Here is a 16,401-nt window from a genome sequence, read left to right on the forward strand (position 1 = left end):
CATCAGAACAAAATCTGAAGTTCAAGAAGGGTTCTGTGAAAACAGGTTTTACTATTTTGTCAAAAATGATTGAGGTATGGCAGATGCATGAGTTACATGTAGTTGAGAATGATAACAGACTAATGAAGACCAGATCTAGGCATAAGAGTCTGAAAAATGGTTTTTACTCTTCAATAATTTGAGAAATACCAAAAGTCTATAAAACATTCTTGTTTTTTTCTTTTTCAAAATAAAAACTTTCAGGACCTGGGGGTCGTCTAAATATTCTTAACCTCTGATATAACAATAATATTAGATAGTGGTACAAATTTATAGCCAACCTGACTTCAATACATACATTTTTACAAGCAGCTTGGGCTTTTTTCGATGTAAGATTAGATAATTAGCTTAAATGAAATTAGGTACTGTAAATTCAGAAATTATTGCGATGTTTTTATTATTGCGAAAAATGCGACAGGGTTATAATTGCAATAATTTAAACTCGCATTTTGAAATTTTTTATATGAATTAAACAGGATTTTTCTCAATATCACAAAAATTAAAATCGCATTTTAGTCTAAAATGACAAAATCGCAATAATAAATGCACGCAATAATTTCTGAATTTACAGTAATCAATCCTTTACCTTGTTTTACCACCCATATTTATTATCTCACAAACATGTGTATAGATTTTAATGGAAAACAAAATATAATTAAAATGTGTTTTGTTATTACATGAAAGACAATGCAATAATCATGTTAATTCATATGATTTAAAGCTTATTTTCTTTGCTGGATTATTCATGTGGTGTATGCATTCTTCTAATTTGAAAACATTTTGAAAGGGAATTTTATTCTCATCAGAAGGAAAAATTGCCTGATCTATATAACGTAAAATAATTTTTCGTAAATGAATGTTTTCAGATGGATAAATTATCAGAATTACTTGCTCACAGAAGAATACCAGGAGAGTATCTTACAAAGAAAATAGAGTCTTTACAACAACTAGATGATGAAATACAGGCAGAGCCTACTGTCCATCAGGTACATAGTAATGTATTGAAAACTTTATGAATCATTTTGCAAACATGTAATATGATTGGTACTACAATAGTTAGATGTTGTATTATAGGATGGCTGAGTGGTCTTTAATAGTAGTTCATCTACTGTATCACTAGACTGTCAACACTAAGTTTATGTGGATGAACCCCACATGTGGTAGGGTGTAAGTCACCAATCTTAATTGACTAGGAATGCAAGTTTTTCTGCTGAAGTTCAGTGGTTCTCTCTGGGCACCCTAACTTCATCCACCAATAAAAACTGGCCACAGCATCTGTGCAATGATGAACAATAGCAAAAATTACAGCATACAATTATTTCTGAGAATACTATTATTAGTCACTGGTCAAGGCAGATATCAACATGATCAAAGTCACAATTTTTTTAAGATAGGCAGTCAACCATTTTTTTAAGCAAACGAGAAGTTTTTGAAATTCCCTGTGTACTGTTGTTTCTCATTTTGATTGTTGACTCTTTTTTTTCTCAGTGGTTAATATCTGGTAGAGATTTTAAATATTTTTAAAGAATATATTTATAAAAATGTTGCCCCAACAAACCCTGACCTCAAAATGCTGACAGTTTGTTCAACCACTAAAATTGGTGAAAATGAATTTTTCTCTGACCTTAGGAATGAATAGATAACTGAATTTGATTTTTTTTTATTGTAAGCATAAATAACCTTTATAATAACTGTTGCCAAAAAATCCATTTGTGGTAAATAAAGTCATGAGTGAGTTCCCTCCCCTCTGCCAGTCTTAATACTAAAGATACTAGTCATTCTGTTCATTAAATGTAAGTAATATTTCTTGTATAACACATTTGTCAGATTTAAAATTTCTTTACAATGTTGAATAATGTCTCATTATTCTCCAAAAATTTACTAACCTCTGATATTCTCATGTTTTTGGGAAGTCATGAACATGCCTCAAATATTTTTTTCTGGTTTGCTAACAATTTTTTAATTAAAGTTCATCACTTTATCTCAAATACTAAACAAAAAGATTTACTGTACTCTTGTGAAGTAGCTGTGCATAGCCTCCAAAAATAGCTCTTCTCAAGCTTGTAAATAGGTATGATCTATTTTGAAAATAACAGAAAAATGGTTTTCCATGCAACAAATTACACTTTTATCATGTTTATGAATCATTAAGACAACAATAGGAAACAGACAATTTATAACTCTATTAGTGAAATAGCCAAGAGATATTCAAGAATGAAGAAAATAGGACTTTCTTACTTTTATAAGTAGAAAAGATCTGAGTGACTAAGGGAGATAACTTATATAAGTAGAAAAGATCTGAATGACTAAGGGAGATAGAATCATGTGCAAAACAGTGTAGCCGAGATCATTGATTGGTGCGCTAAAATATCCCATTGACTGGGTCAGATTAGGTGAACGTTCGTCTGTAACGCCCACAACTCACGACGTATTTATTATAAACATTTAAACTGTGGGGTTGCCAAAGGGTCTCAGTATATATAAGAACTACAGTGCACAGTATATTATATACATATTTTATTTGCGATCATAAAATGTACGAAGTCGTCCATTACTATGTAAATTGGGTCGATTAAAAAAAAAGCTGAATATGTTTCTGTTGCCATGGGTTTTTCACAAGCATAGAAGTTAGCAGAAAAGATCACCAAACTATACATTTTACCTATTCAAAAACGTAAATGCAAATTTCACAAGGCTTGATCCAAATAGCCTTTTTACTGTCTAATAACTTGCAAGTACGAAAAAGACAGGAAAGAAGTATATTTTGTCTATATGTTTTGTGTTTGCACACTTTTTAAAGTTGATCATGCATTCGTTCTAAAATAAAATTTTGACCAGATAAAAGTTAAAAGATGACATAATTGGACAACCGCAATTGTTAAATCGCTTTGACGTCCGAAAAAAAGATAATAATCAACACATCCATTGTAACTTTTAAAGCCAGTTAAATCCTTTTTTGCTGAAAGAACGTCCGATATCATAAAAATTCATTATCAAAACATAACAAAAACACAAGTAAAGAACGTTTAAGTATTCAATATAAATCAAAACACAAAGGTTATTCCTGATTAGTTTTTCGAATTATTTTATTTAGGCGTTGAGACCCTTTGGTGACCCCACAGTTTAAATGTCTATAATAAATACGTCGTGAGTTGTGGGCGTTACAGACGAACGTTCACCTAATCTGACCCAGTCAATGGGATATTTTAGCGCACCAATCAATGATCTCGGCTACACTGTTTTGCACATGATTCTAACTAATATCAGTAGAAAAGATCTGAATGACTAAGGGAAATAACTGATATAAATAGAAAAGATTTGAATGACTAAGGGAGATAACTAATATAAGTAGAAAAGATCTGAATGACTAAGGGAGATAACTTATATAAGTAGAAAATATCTGAATGGCTAAGGGAGATTACTTATATAGTAGAATAGATATGAATGACTAATGGAGATAACTTATATAAGTAGAAAAGATCTGAATGACTAACAGTCAGCTAGGGGCATTACTTAAACAAGTATATTTTTTTTAGTTACTTATATAGGTAATATTTGTTTTTGGAAATTATTAAATTACTCAATAGACTTATTTTATATTTCAATAGAAGCATGCACTAAATGTAGTTTTCATGAGTTTTTAAATCATTTTATTACATAAAATTAAGAATCTATTAAATTTGAGAGAAGTATAGAAATAAAAGGTTACTTTAAAAATAATGACAAACATTTACTTGAATAAGTAATTTTATACATCTTTGAAAGAATTAGTAATTACAACTATTTAAGGAAGATATGTAATTGTTTTGGGTTACAAATTATGAATAACTAACTTTAAGTCTTAATTAAATCACAAGTTTCTATCTATTTACATTGTCTACCTTCCAAGATTTTCAAGGAAAATGATATTTTAATAGTCCCATGAGACCAATATTTGACCAAGAAGCGTCCATAAGAAAGATAAGTGGGTGGGAAAGGCAATTATTGTTTCTGGAGGATTAATTTTTATATTTCATGGGAAAAATAACCAGATGACTGTGAAAATTTGTTAAAGCTAGTGAAATCTGTATTAATGGACACCTATAAAAATAATATTTAGAAAAGTTACTTATATAAGTAATATTTTATATAGCCTCAATTTCAACATTACTTGTGATTTTAAAAGTTACTTGTTTAAGTAATGCCCCTGACTGAATAAGGGAGATAACTTATATAAGTAGAAAAATTCTGAATGTCTAAGGGAGATAACTACATCCAGAACTATTTACCAGATCCAGTAAATAAAAATTGCTTATATATTTATGATTGTAGTACTCCAACTGTGTGTCTCTTATTTTTATACGACCGCAAAAATTAAAAATTTTTTGGTCGTATATTGGTATGACGTTGGCGTCGTCGTCGTCGTCGTCGTCGTTGTCGTCGTCGTCGTCGTCGTCCGGCGTCCGGCGTCGTCTGGCGTCGTCCGAAGACACATTGGTTTTCGCACTCTAACTTTAGTTTAAGTGAATGGATCTCCATGAAATTTCACCATAAGGTTCAATACCACAAAAGGAAGGTTGGGATTGATTTTGGGGGTTATGGTACCAACAGTTAAGGAATTAGGGGCCAAAAAGGGGCCAAAAATAAGCATTTTTGTAACTTTCAGACAATAACTTGTGTGTAAGTGTATGGATCTCTCTGACATTGTACCACAAGGTTCCATATCACAAAGGGAAGGCTGTAATTGATTTTGGGGGTAATTGCCTCAAAATTTTAGGAATTAGGGGCCAAAAAAGGGGCAAAAAACAAGCATTTTTCTAGTTTCATGACAATAACTTGTGTGTAAGTGTTTGGATATTTCTGAAATTGTACTACAAGGTTCCATATCACAAAGGGAAAGCTGGAATTGAGTTTGGGGGTAATTGCCCGAAACGTTTAGGAATTGGGGGCCAAAAAGGGGCCAAAAATAAGCATTTTTCTAGTTTCCAGACAATAACTTGTGTTCAAGTGTATGGATCTCTCTGAAATTGTACTGCAAGGTACCATACCACAAAGGGAAGGCTGGGATTGAGTTTGGGGGTGATGAATCATAAGGGGGTTCAAAAAATTTGGGGGGGGGGATTTTTTTTTTTTTTTTTTTCTTTTTTTCCTTTTTTTTTTCTTTTAAAATTTTCCATTTTAAGTTGGTTATTTCTGATTTATATTTAAAAGCAAATAATAATGATATGGTAGGAGATACAAACCAAACAGGATGTGTAAATTATTATATAATAAGTATTGTGCAATAGCAAGAAATTTTCAATTGCACAGTATTGCACAATAGCAAGAAATCTTCAATTGCACAGTATTGCGCAATAGCAAGAAATCTTCAATTTAACAGTATTGCGCAATAGCAAGAAATATCCAATAGCACAATATTGCGCAATAGCAAGAAATTGTCAATTGTACAGTATTGCGCAATAGCAAGAAATATTCAATTGCACAGTATTGTGCAAAAGAAGATACTTCGTATAAATTGCTTATTTCTTGATCAATTTCAATGGGGTTTTATTCTTGAATTCTTGGGGTTCTTTAATATGCTGAATCTAACCGTGTATTAAGTTTTTGGATTTTGGGCCCCGTTTTTAAATTGGTCCACATTGAGGTCCAAAGGGTCCAAAATTAAACTTTGTTTGATTTCATCAAAAATTGAATTATTGGGGTTCTTTGATATGCCGAATCTAACCGTGTATTTAGATTTTTAATTTTGGGTCCCGTTTTTTAAATTTGTCTACATAAAGGTCCAAAGGGTCCAAAATTAAACTTAGTTTGATTTTAACAAAAATTGAATTCTTAGGGTTCTTTGATATGCTGAATCTAAACATGTGTTTAGATTTTTGATTATGGGCCCAGTTTTCAAGTTGGTCCAAGTTGGGGTCCAAAATTAAACTTTGTTTGATTTCAACAAAAATTGAATATATGGGGTTCTTTGATATGCTGAATCTAAACATGTATTTAGATTTTAGATTTTTGGCCGAGTTTTCAAGTTGGTCCAAATTGGGGTCCAAAATTAAACTTTGTTTGATTTCAACAAAAATTGAATATATGGGGTTCTTTGATATGCTGAATCTTACCATGTATTTAGATTTTTTATTTGTGGGCCCGCTATCAAATTGGTTCATATTGAGGTCAAAAGGGTCCAAAATTAAACTTTGTTTGATTTCATCAAAAATTGAATTATTGGGGTTCTTTGATATGCCAAATCTAACCGTGTATTTAGATTTTTAATTTTGGGTCCTGTTTTTTAAATTGGTCTACATTAAGGTCCAAAGGGTCCAAAATTAAACTTAGTTTGATTTTAACAAAAATTGAATTTTTGGGGTTCTTTGATATGCTGAATCTAAACATGTGTTTAGATTTTTGATTATGGGACCAGTTTTCAAGTTGGTCCAAGTTGGGGTCCAAAATTAAACTTTGTTTGATTTCAACCAAAATTGAATATATGGGGTTCTTTGATATGCTGAATCTAAACATGTATTTAGATTTTAGATTTTTGGCCCAGTTTTCAAGATGGTCCAAATTGGGGTCCAAAATTAAACTTTGTTTGATTTCAACAAAAATTGAATATATGGGGTTCTTTGATATGCTAAATCTTACCATGTATTTAGATTTTTTATTTGTGGGCCCGCTATCAAATTGGTTCATATTGAGGTCAAAAGGGTCCAAAATTAAACTTTGTTTGATTTCATCAAAAATTGAATTATTGGGGTTCTTTGATATGCCAAATCTAACTGTGTTTTTAGATTTTTAATTTAGGGTCCCGTTTTTTAAATTTGTCTACATTAAGGTCCAAAGGGTCCAAAATTAAACTTAGTTTGATTTTAACAAAAATTGAATTCTTCGGGTACTTTGATATGCTGAATCTAAACATGTGTTTAGATTTTTGATTATGGGACCAGTTTTCAAGTTTGTCCAAGTTGGGGTCCAAAATTAAACTTTGTTTGATTTCAACAAAAATTGAATATATGGGGTTCTTTGATATGCTGAATCTAACCATGTATTTTGATTTTGGACATTGGACCATAATAGGTAAATTAAAAAAATTGAAGTTCTTAGACCACATTCTTTCTGTGTCAGAAACCTATGCTGTGTCAAATATTTAATCACAATCCAAATTCAGAGCTGTATCAAGCTTGAATGTTGTGTCCATACTTGCCCCAACTGTTCAGGGTTCGACCTCTGCGGTCGTATCAAGCTGCGCCCAGCGAAGCATTTTATTGTAATTTCATAGCTTGATGAATTATTTTTTTTATACGACCGCAAAAAAAATTTTGTGGTCGTATATTGGTATGACGTTGGCGTCGTCGTTGTCCGGCGTCGTCGTCGTCGTCGTCGTCGTCGTCCGGCGTCGTCCGGCGTCATCCGAAGACACATTGGTTTTCGCACTCTAACTTTAGTTTAAGTGAATGGATCTTTATGAAATTTTACCACAAGGTTCAATACCACAAAAGGAAGGTTGGGATTGATTTTGGGGGTTATGGTAATAACAGTAAAGGAATTAGGGGCCAAAAAGGGGCCAAAAATAAGCATTTTTGTAACTTCCAGACATAACTTGTGTGTTAGTGTATGGATCTCTCTGACATTGTACCACAAGGTTCCATATCACTAAAGGAATGCTGGGATTGATTTTGGGGGTAATTGCCTCCAAATTTTAGGAATTAGGGGCCAAAAAAGGGGCAAAAAACAAGCATTTTTCTAGTTTCATGACAATAACTTGTGTGTAAGTGTATGGATCTTTCTGAAATTGTACTACAAGGTTCCATATCACAAAGGGAAAGCTGGGTTTGAGTTTGGGGGTAATTGCCCTAAACGTTTAGGAATTTGGGGCCAAAAAGGGGCCAAAAAACACATTTTTTTCTAGTTTCCAGACAATAACTTGTGTTCAAGTGTATGGATCTCTCTGAAATTGTACTGCAAGGTACCATACCACAAAGGGAAGGCTGGGATTGAGTTTGGGGGTGATGAATCATAATGGGGGTTCAAAAAATTTTGGGGGGGGGGATTTATTTTTTTTTCCTTTTTTTTCTTTTTTTCCTTTTTGTTTCTTTTAAAATTTTCCATTTTAAGTTGGTTATTTCTGATTTATATTTAAAATCAAATAATAATGATATGGTAGGAGATACACACCAAACAGGATGTGTAAATTATTATATAATAAGTATTGTGCAATAGCAAGAAATTTTCAATTGCACAGTATTGCACAATAGCAAGAAATCTTCAATTGCACAGTATTGCACAATAGCAAGAAATCTTCAATTGCACAGTATTGTGCAATAGCAAGAAATATCCAATAGCACAATATTGCGCAATAGCAAGAAATTGTCAATTGTACAGTATTGCGCAATAGCAAGAAATATTTAATAGCACAGGATTGTGCAAAAGAAGATACTTCCTATAAATTGCTTATTTCTTGACCAATTTCAATGGGGTTTTATTCTTGATTTCATGGGGTTCTTTAATATGCTGAATCTAACCGTGTATTTAGTTTTTGGATTTTGGGCCCCGTTTTTAAATTGGTCCACATTGAGGTCCAAAGGGTCCAAAATTAAACTTTGTTTGATTTCATCAAAAATTGAATTATTGGGGTTCTTTGATATGCCGAATCTAACTGTGTATTTAGATTCTTAAATTTTGGTTCCGTTTTCAAATTGGTCTACATTAAGGTCCAAAGGGTCCAAAATTAAACTTAGTTTGATTTTAACAAAAATTGAATTCTTTGGGTTCTTTGATATGCTGAATCTAAACATGTATTTAGATTTTTGATTATGGGCCCAGTTTTCAAGTTGGTCCAAATCGGGGTCCAAAATTAAACTTTGTTTGATTTCAACAAAAATTGAATATATGGGGTTCTTTGATATGCTGAATCTAACCATGTATTTAGATTTTTGATTTTTGGGCCCCGTTATCAACTTTGTCCACATTGAGGTCAAAAGGGTCCAAAATTAAACTTTGTTTGATTTCATCAAAAATTGAATTCTTGGGGTTCTTTGATATGCTGAATCTAACCATGTATTTAGATTTTGGATATTGGACCATAATAGGTGAATGTCCAATTTAAAATTTTTAAGTTCTTAGACCACATTCAATCTGTGTTAGAAACCTATGCTGTGTCAAATATTTAATCACAATCCAAATCCAAAGCTGTATCAAGCTTGAATGTTGTGTCCATACTTCCCCCAACTGTTCAGGGTTCGACCTCTGCGGTCGTATCAAGCTGCGCCCTGCGGAGCATTTTATTAAAAATATATATTAATTAAAAAAAATTGAGAAATCTAATGGTACCTTCCAGAGCAACTGAGTTCATTCCGTTTTTTGTTTAAGTTATTCAGTTATTTAACCTTTATTTCCCTTTTGTAGTGTTTTTTTTGTTGGCTGATTTTTGTCCTTTTAGCATTGTTCTTTTGGTCATAGTGTTGTCTGTTTTTCTTCAACATGGTTTTTAGTTGTCCCCTCTTTATCTTCTCCCCCTCTTTTGCACTCAACATAATTCATTAAGATGGGCAAATTGAAAAAAATCATTTGCTAAGCACCACCAAAATGTGAAAGTTTTAAGCAAACTGAAAGACAGAAAGATTTGTCTTTTGACCCCTATATCAATACAAGTTATGCAATTGTTCAAGCTTGGCAAATCAAATTGTATATCCATGATATCAGAACTAAATATTAGACATCTTTCATTAATTGAAGCCTAATTCTATTTGGATTGGCAGAACTTTCAGGTCTCTTACCAGTTTGTTTATTATACATAATTCACTTATTAAGAATTGTATTGATTCTACTTATCACAGCGGTAAGAGGTTTCCCGTATAATCAAACAAACGTCAGCATACTCATTGTGAGAACATGATCGTCAATATCTAATTTATCATTGTCAGAAAAGAGCTTTTTATTCAAACATCTAGGCACAAAGATACTTTTTATAGGAGATTCCTGATGTTTATTGCAGCAAATCAGAAAATATAAATCCGTCATGCAATTCATTCATTCATTTTGCAGAGTATGTCCTTTAAATCTTTTTCTGAATTGGAATTTATGAAATCATTAATTTCTTTGATAACTATTAAGAAAATAAATTACCAAAATGCACTTGTGTGGTAACATTAAGTCTACAATGGTTTAAGTCATTGACTGTCATCTAGTGTTCAATTGCTTATTGGAAGTCTTCCATTTATTGGACAAAAAGATGAAACAAGAAAATGCACCAATCAAAGAGCACTTGTAATTACTGAATGCTGAAAGATACTTCAAAGCCCAACTTCACCTAATAGAAACCAAGTTGTCTCAGACTAAAGTATCAATCAGTACACCTCCAATTGATTAAGTTTAAAGACATAAATAGCCTTCTTAGAGAAGCATGACCATGTTGAAGCCCAAAATATAAGTATATAAAGGATATATTACCATAATTGTTACAACTTTTTTATCAATACTTGTTAAGTTATGTATTAAAGTTTTAAAATCAAATTATGACCTATAAGTTAAAATGAATCAGATCTTATTTTATATGCTTTATAAACAACATCACCATAAAAGTAGGGAGTTTCTACAAGAACAGTCAAATTTCCAACCCAAATCTTTGTATCTAAATCTATGACATAATTTAGTTACCAGTTTAAGTAAATTGTGGTAACAGAATCTCTGACTTAATGATTTACATGTTAAATTTGTTTCATTGTTAGAAAGTTGCACATATTAAGCATTTGTAGTGTTATAAGTAATCCATTTATTATAAGTGCAATACTCAGAAGTGGTAAAAATTGGCATAATTTGTTGCTATGCAAATCATCATCATAGGAATTATATATATACTGTTTTCTTTAATCAGATTAAGAGAATTTGGGAAACTATTTAACTTTGTATGAAAATACTAACTGGCAATGATTTCTAAATTTATTTGCCTTAAAACTTGAGTATATTTATTGTCACTTTGTTTATTAGGTCAACTGAGATTTTGGTGTTTGCATTGTTGAGCAACAAATGTTTGGTAATCGCTGTTAGACTTATTCAATACTTGTTTATAAACTTCAAGTAGCTCAAAGCTTTCTATAGGTGTATATGTGTACTTATCCATCTTTGGATACATGTGTTGGCCTCTATGTGTATTTTTTAGTTGACATGACCTTTGTGTTTTTGGGTTAATGTCTCATTGAGTTTTAATGCCACACATGTCTCTTTGTTTCTTAATTTTCATTCCTGCAGTAGACACATGGTAGATAAGCGGCAATTGAAATTAGTGAATAATTTTTTTCAAAAACAAGGTATAAAAATCAAAATTTAAGTATAAGCATGATAGAGAATTCTATACCAGAACTTTAACCATATGATTTAAAAGAAAGACCTAAATGTAGATACAAAATTCAGAATAGTGACTTTGGTATAATTAATGTAGAAATAAGGAGATGTGGTACAATTGACAATGAGACAACTATCCTGTAAAACACCAAATGACAATGATGTATGTATTTAAGTAAAATATCTACTAGTATATGATTCATTATATAATGAATTCCTATATATTCTAGACATTTCAATATGTCATGGCAACTCCAATTTTATGATAGGGCAATTTGACAAAAAATATAATTAATTATTTGTGGCGTTAATAGATCTGTTTAAGTGATTTCGTGTTATTTTGAATGCATTTTCAAATAAAACTTACAAATGGGAAAAAAAGTTTGAGATTTCAAATTTTTTTACAGTATATTACTAACATTAGATGATAATTTAATTTTAATGGAGAAACTCAGTTGAAATTAATTCAACTTTGGCACAATATTTCAATTATCAATTAATTGGATTACTGAAAATGATAAAGTACTAGCAATGTAAGCTTTCAATTTGTTTCAAAGATAGAAAATTGATCATCTGAAGTAATAATTACTAAAGTACTGAAAAGTAGTGAATGTTGGTCAGAATTACAGAAATACTTGTTATAAGTCAAAGCATTTGTTTTCCATTTTGTTACAATACCATTGATCATCACAAACATGAGAATCTTGTTGTATTAACACCTTTTCTTACTTTAATCAATGTACATAATTGTGGTATTAAAACACTTGGCAACAGTAGGAATTACTTACATACATTCTATACAGATGTGGCAGAAAATATCACACAATTATATGCGAGACTGTTTATTTCTAAAAAAAGTGTACACTTATATTCAAATTATTGTAATGGCTGTTGCATTGTTTCAAAGTGTAACGTCAGGAATGTTAACTGCATAGTCTAGATCTAGTCAAAATTAAGACTATTGGCATAGTCAGGTTCTAGTTAAATGGCTACTGGTATTAGTTAGGTTCTAGTTAAATGATTCCTGGCATCAGTCAGGTTCTAGTTAAATGTCTACTGGCATAAGTCAGGTTCTACATGTTCTAGTTAAATAATTACTGGCATTAGTTAGGTTCTAGTTAAATGACTACTGGTATTAGTCAGGTTCTAGTTAAATGACTACTGGTATTAGTCAGGTTCTAGTTAAATGACTACTGGTTTTAGTCAGGTTCTAGTTAAATGATTACTGGCATCAGTCAGGTTCTAGTTAAATGAATACTGGCATCAGTCAGGTTCTAGTTAAATGACTACTGGTTTTAGTCAGGTTTTAGTTAAATGACTACTGGCATTAGTCAGGTTCTAGTTAAATGAATACTGGCATCAGTCAGGATCTAGCTAAATGATTACTGGCATCAGTCAGGTTCTAGTTAAATGACTACTGGTATTAGTCAGGTTCTAGTTAAATGAATACTGGCATCAGTCAGGTTCTAGTTAAATGATTACTGGCATTAGTCAGGTTCTAGTTAAATGAATACTGGCATCAGTCAGGTTCTAGTAAAATGACTACTGGTTTTAGTCAGGTTTTAGTTAAATGACTTCTGGTATTAGTCAGGTTCTAGTTAAATGAATACTGGCATCAGTCAGGTTCTAGTTAAATGATTACTGGCATTAGTCAGGTTCTAGTCAAATGAATACTGGCATCAGTCAGGTTCTAGTTAAATGACTACTGGTATTAGTCAGGTTTCAGTTAAATGACTACTGGCATCAGTCAGGTTCTAGTTAAACGACTTCTAGTATTAGTCAGGTTTAAGTTAAATGACTACTGGCATTACATTGATTTGACCACATACTACTTCAGATGATTTTAAACTCAAAATTGTATTACTTTTATACAATGTATACAGGTCCAGAATTTTTCTTACAAAGAACATACATAATTAGAAAACTAAAATGATATATGAACTTACTAATTTGATGGGCACAAAAGCCTTAAATGGATTTGTGCTAGACAATTAGCTGCATAGTTGGATTATCAGTTTTGGGGCCTCTGTCCAGATTTTACATTATGGTGTACATGTTTCTGTGCTTTTCCCAAAATTTGAGCATGGCCCATCCTAGGATTATCCCTGCAGGTTAGAAAACATAATGAACCCTTCAAATGGGCACACAAAGCACGGTAATTTTCTCTGTATAGAAAGACAACATCTTACTTAAGGGAAAAGTTACTATAACTTTCCAAGTCAGTGAAATTCCTTCAAAACTGTTTTGACAATTATGCATGAAGTGACACTTTTTTAGCTAACCTGGCCTAAAAATTTGGTTGATTATTTAGGGAATCACTGAAGCATGACTGGAGCGGGCCCCCTCTTAGGCAGTCAGTGGGTCCCCCCTTATTTCTGGATCCACCACTGAACAAACATGGTCACTGTTGTTAAAAACAGAACATAGGGGTAAAATTAAGTTTTTTGCTTAAAAATATAATATCTCAAAACAAAAGCAGTAAACTTAGTGCATTCTGACAAGTAGAATTGATCAGCAGGTTAAGTTAATTAATTATTTTTGAAATATTATATTAAATAAGAGATGCCTTAATTATGAATACTTAAAAAGAATACGGCAATTTTCAAATTGATATTGGTTCAAAAATCCTAAATAAAGGAAATATTCACTCTGTGACTGTCTAAATTGGTATATTTATTTGTTTGTATTGACCAAATCCTTCCAGAAATTATCCTTGCCGATTTGATAACATCACGATGACTTTAAATGGGCATAAAATGTTTATTTGTATAAGAAATCAAGTATATTAACACACAAGTTGGAAAACATTTTCTTTTATTGAAAATGTGATATAAATAATTATTGTGGTTTGCTGTATGTCTGGCGTCATTACAAAATCCAACATAAGTCTACTTTGTTATTATTTGATTTGTCGCCATAGTAATGATAATGGCAGTTGTTCAGTGTTATATTATTTCAAAGTATCTACACTAGCAGAGGAAAGATCATTGTAATGTTTGGTAATTCTTATAAATAATTCTCAAACAAATACCTCAATGCTTTGTATCAGCTGCCAATCATTTCACACACATGTTTATTCATCAATGAAACTGGTGGAATTCTTGCCAACAATCAAGGAAATTGTAAAAATGCATCTAAAACAACGATTGTGGTTTAGCAAATATGTAATCTTAACGGATAAATTACTTCACCTGTGAAACTTTTACCATTTGGCCAACTTTTCTTCAGTTGTATTAATGTCTAGAGTTCCATGTCTTATTATTCCTAAAGTTGTCTTCCCTTGTTTGTGCATGAGTTTTCCTTATTTGGGTGGTTTCAATGGACAAATTTGAATTATTTGTTGCATTATGGGATTTATTAGGCTAGGCTTCATTTACAAGGAAGCTGATACTACAATATGTAATATATCAGAATAGATGTTGAATTTCTGAATAAAGTCCAATTTATTATGTAATACTTCAGAATGTGCCATTAATTATGAACCTTCTATATTTTTTTCAGAATTGTGTTTTTTATTTCTTTTCAGGGACTGGGGTATGATTGTGTGAGCTTTCTCACATTTCCTCTTCTATATATTATAGGATATGCTAGAATAATTATATTAAGTCATAAATTATATAATGTTAATACCATGGTATTAAAAATTTAAAAATTTTTGATGCAAAAGACCTTTCGTAACCAGCATTTTATAGGGAAAACAGTCTGTTGGGAAATATCATAACTGCATTATAACCGAAGTGACTTCATAAAATGTATTCTTCTGTAGAATTAATGGCTCATGATAATTCAATAGGCTTCCATTGTTTGATTATGAGGGGAAATTTTTTATAGTCTTGCCAGGAATATTTAGTTTAATAAAGAAAATTGATGATTATATTATATCTATACTTTAATGAAAATCATTTGAGTTATTGTGCATGTTGTAATATGAAAAAGGATTATGCAGTGAGAAAATTCAATTAACTACAAAATGTACTGTAGCAGTTGTATCATCAGGCAGGTTTATCAGATGTTGATATGTGTCAGGGGAAATATTGGATAGGGTTTTAGAGAATTGCATTTGGAAAATTATTGATAATTTATTTTTATTTTTTTATTTGACACATACATGTAGAATTGAAACATTTAAACGTTATTTTCTAGAATCTCAGGTATTTTTAGTAGATTGTTTTGGTGCCATTTTTGTCTCACCTGCAAGGAAAGTTGCAGAATGCTAGACAAAAGGATAACAATATCGCAGCAATATTTTTTATAAAGATTTATATTTAAGAGGGTGGAAGACCCAGATGCTTCATAGAATGTATATAGATGCCTTATGTTACAAAGTTTCTGTCTGTCATAGGTCCATTGCCTTTATTTTCATGGGGGCAATGGCCCTATACATTGTATAGTTTTTTTGTCATGTAAATTTCTCCCTTAATATGAGAAATCGGATAACTATGTTTGGTTTGTTGGTTCCTTGCAAAGTTGATGTCTGTCAGACAGTCATTTCATGGATCGTTGATCCGTGAGGTTAAGCTTTCAAGGTCAATTTCATATCTCAGATACTTCAGGCAGCTACAGTCAAACCAAAAGTGTGTATGGAATGATTGTATTAGGTGTGCATGTTGATTTGGTAGATTTCATCTGACCTTGACCTAATTTTCATGGATCATATGTCTATGTTACGTTTTTTATGGTAAGGTCTGTTTCTCAGGTACTCTAAGCAATAAGTCAATTGTACTTGGTGCATGGAGTGATTCAATGTTTTACTCTGTCCGGCAAGTTCATCTGACCTTGATCTAATTTTCATGGCTCAAAGGTCACTATTAAGTTTTTGTGGTTAGTTCTTTTCTAAGATACTATAAGTAATAGGTTAACTATATTTTGTGTATGGAAAAACTATATTTTGTGTATGGAAAAACTGTATGGGGTACATGTCTGTCTGGCACTCTGGGTTCATCTGAACTTAACCTCATTCAGTGGTTGAAGTTAAGTTTTCTGGGTTAGGTCTGTTCCTCAGAAATTATAATCAATAGGATAACTATATTTGGTGTATGGAATGATTGTAAG

The 16,401-nt window shown here is 31.7% G+C and overlaps 1 protein-coding gene across 1 annotated transcript in view; it reads left to right on the plus strand.

Annotated features, from left to right (window-relative positions):
* Positions 1-16,401, plus strand: part of LOC127724022 (uncharacterized) — a 67,754-nt gene that overhangs the window by 33,710 nt on the left and 17,643 nt on the right. The window contains exon 4 of the mRNA XM_052230771.1: positions 906-1,025. Within this exon, the coding sequence (XP_052086731.1) occupies positions 906-1,025 (120 nt within the window). The remainder of the gene's footprint in view (positions 1-905; positions 1,026-16,401) is intronic.

This window comes from Mytilus californianus, unplaced genomic scaffold (assembly GCF_021869535.1).
Source record: "Mytilus californianus isolate M0D057914Y unplaced genomic scaffold, xbMytCali1.0.p SCAF_14, whole genome shotgun sequence".
NCBI lineage: Eukaryota > Metazoa > Mollusca > Bivalvia > Mytilida > Mytilidae > Mytilus > Mytilus californianus.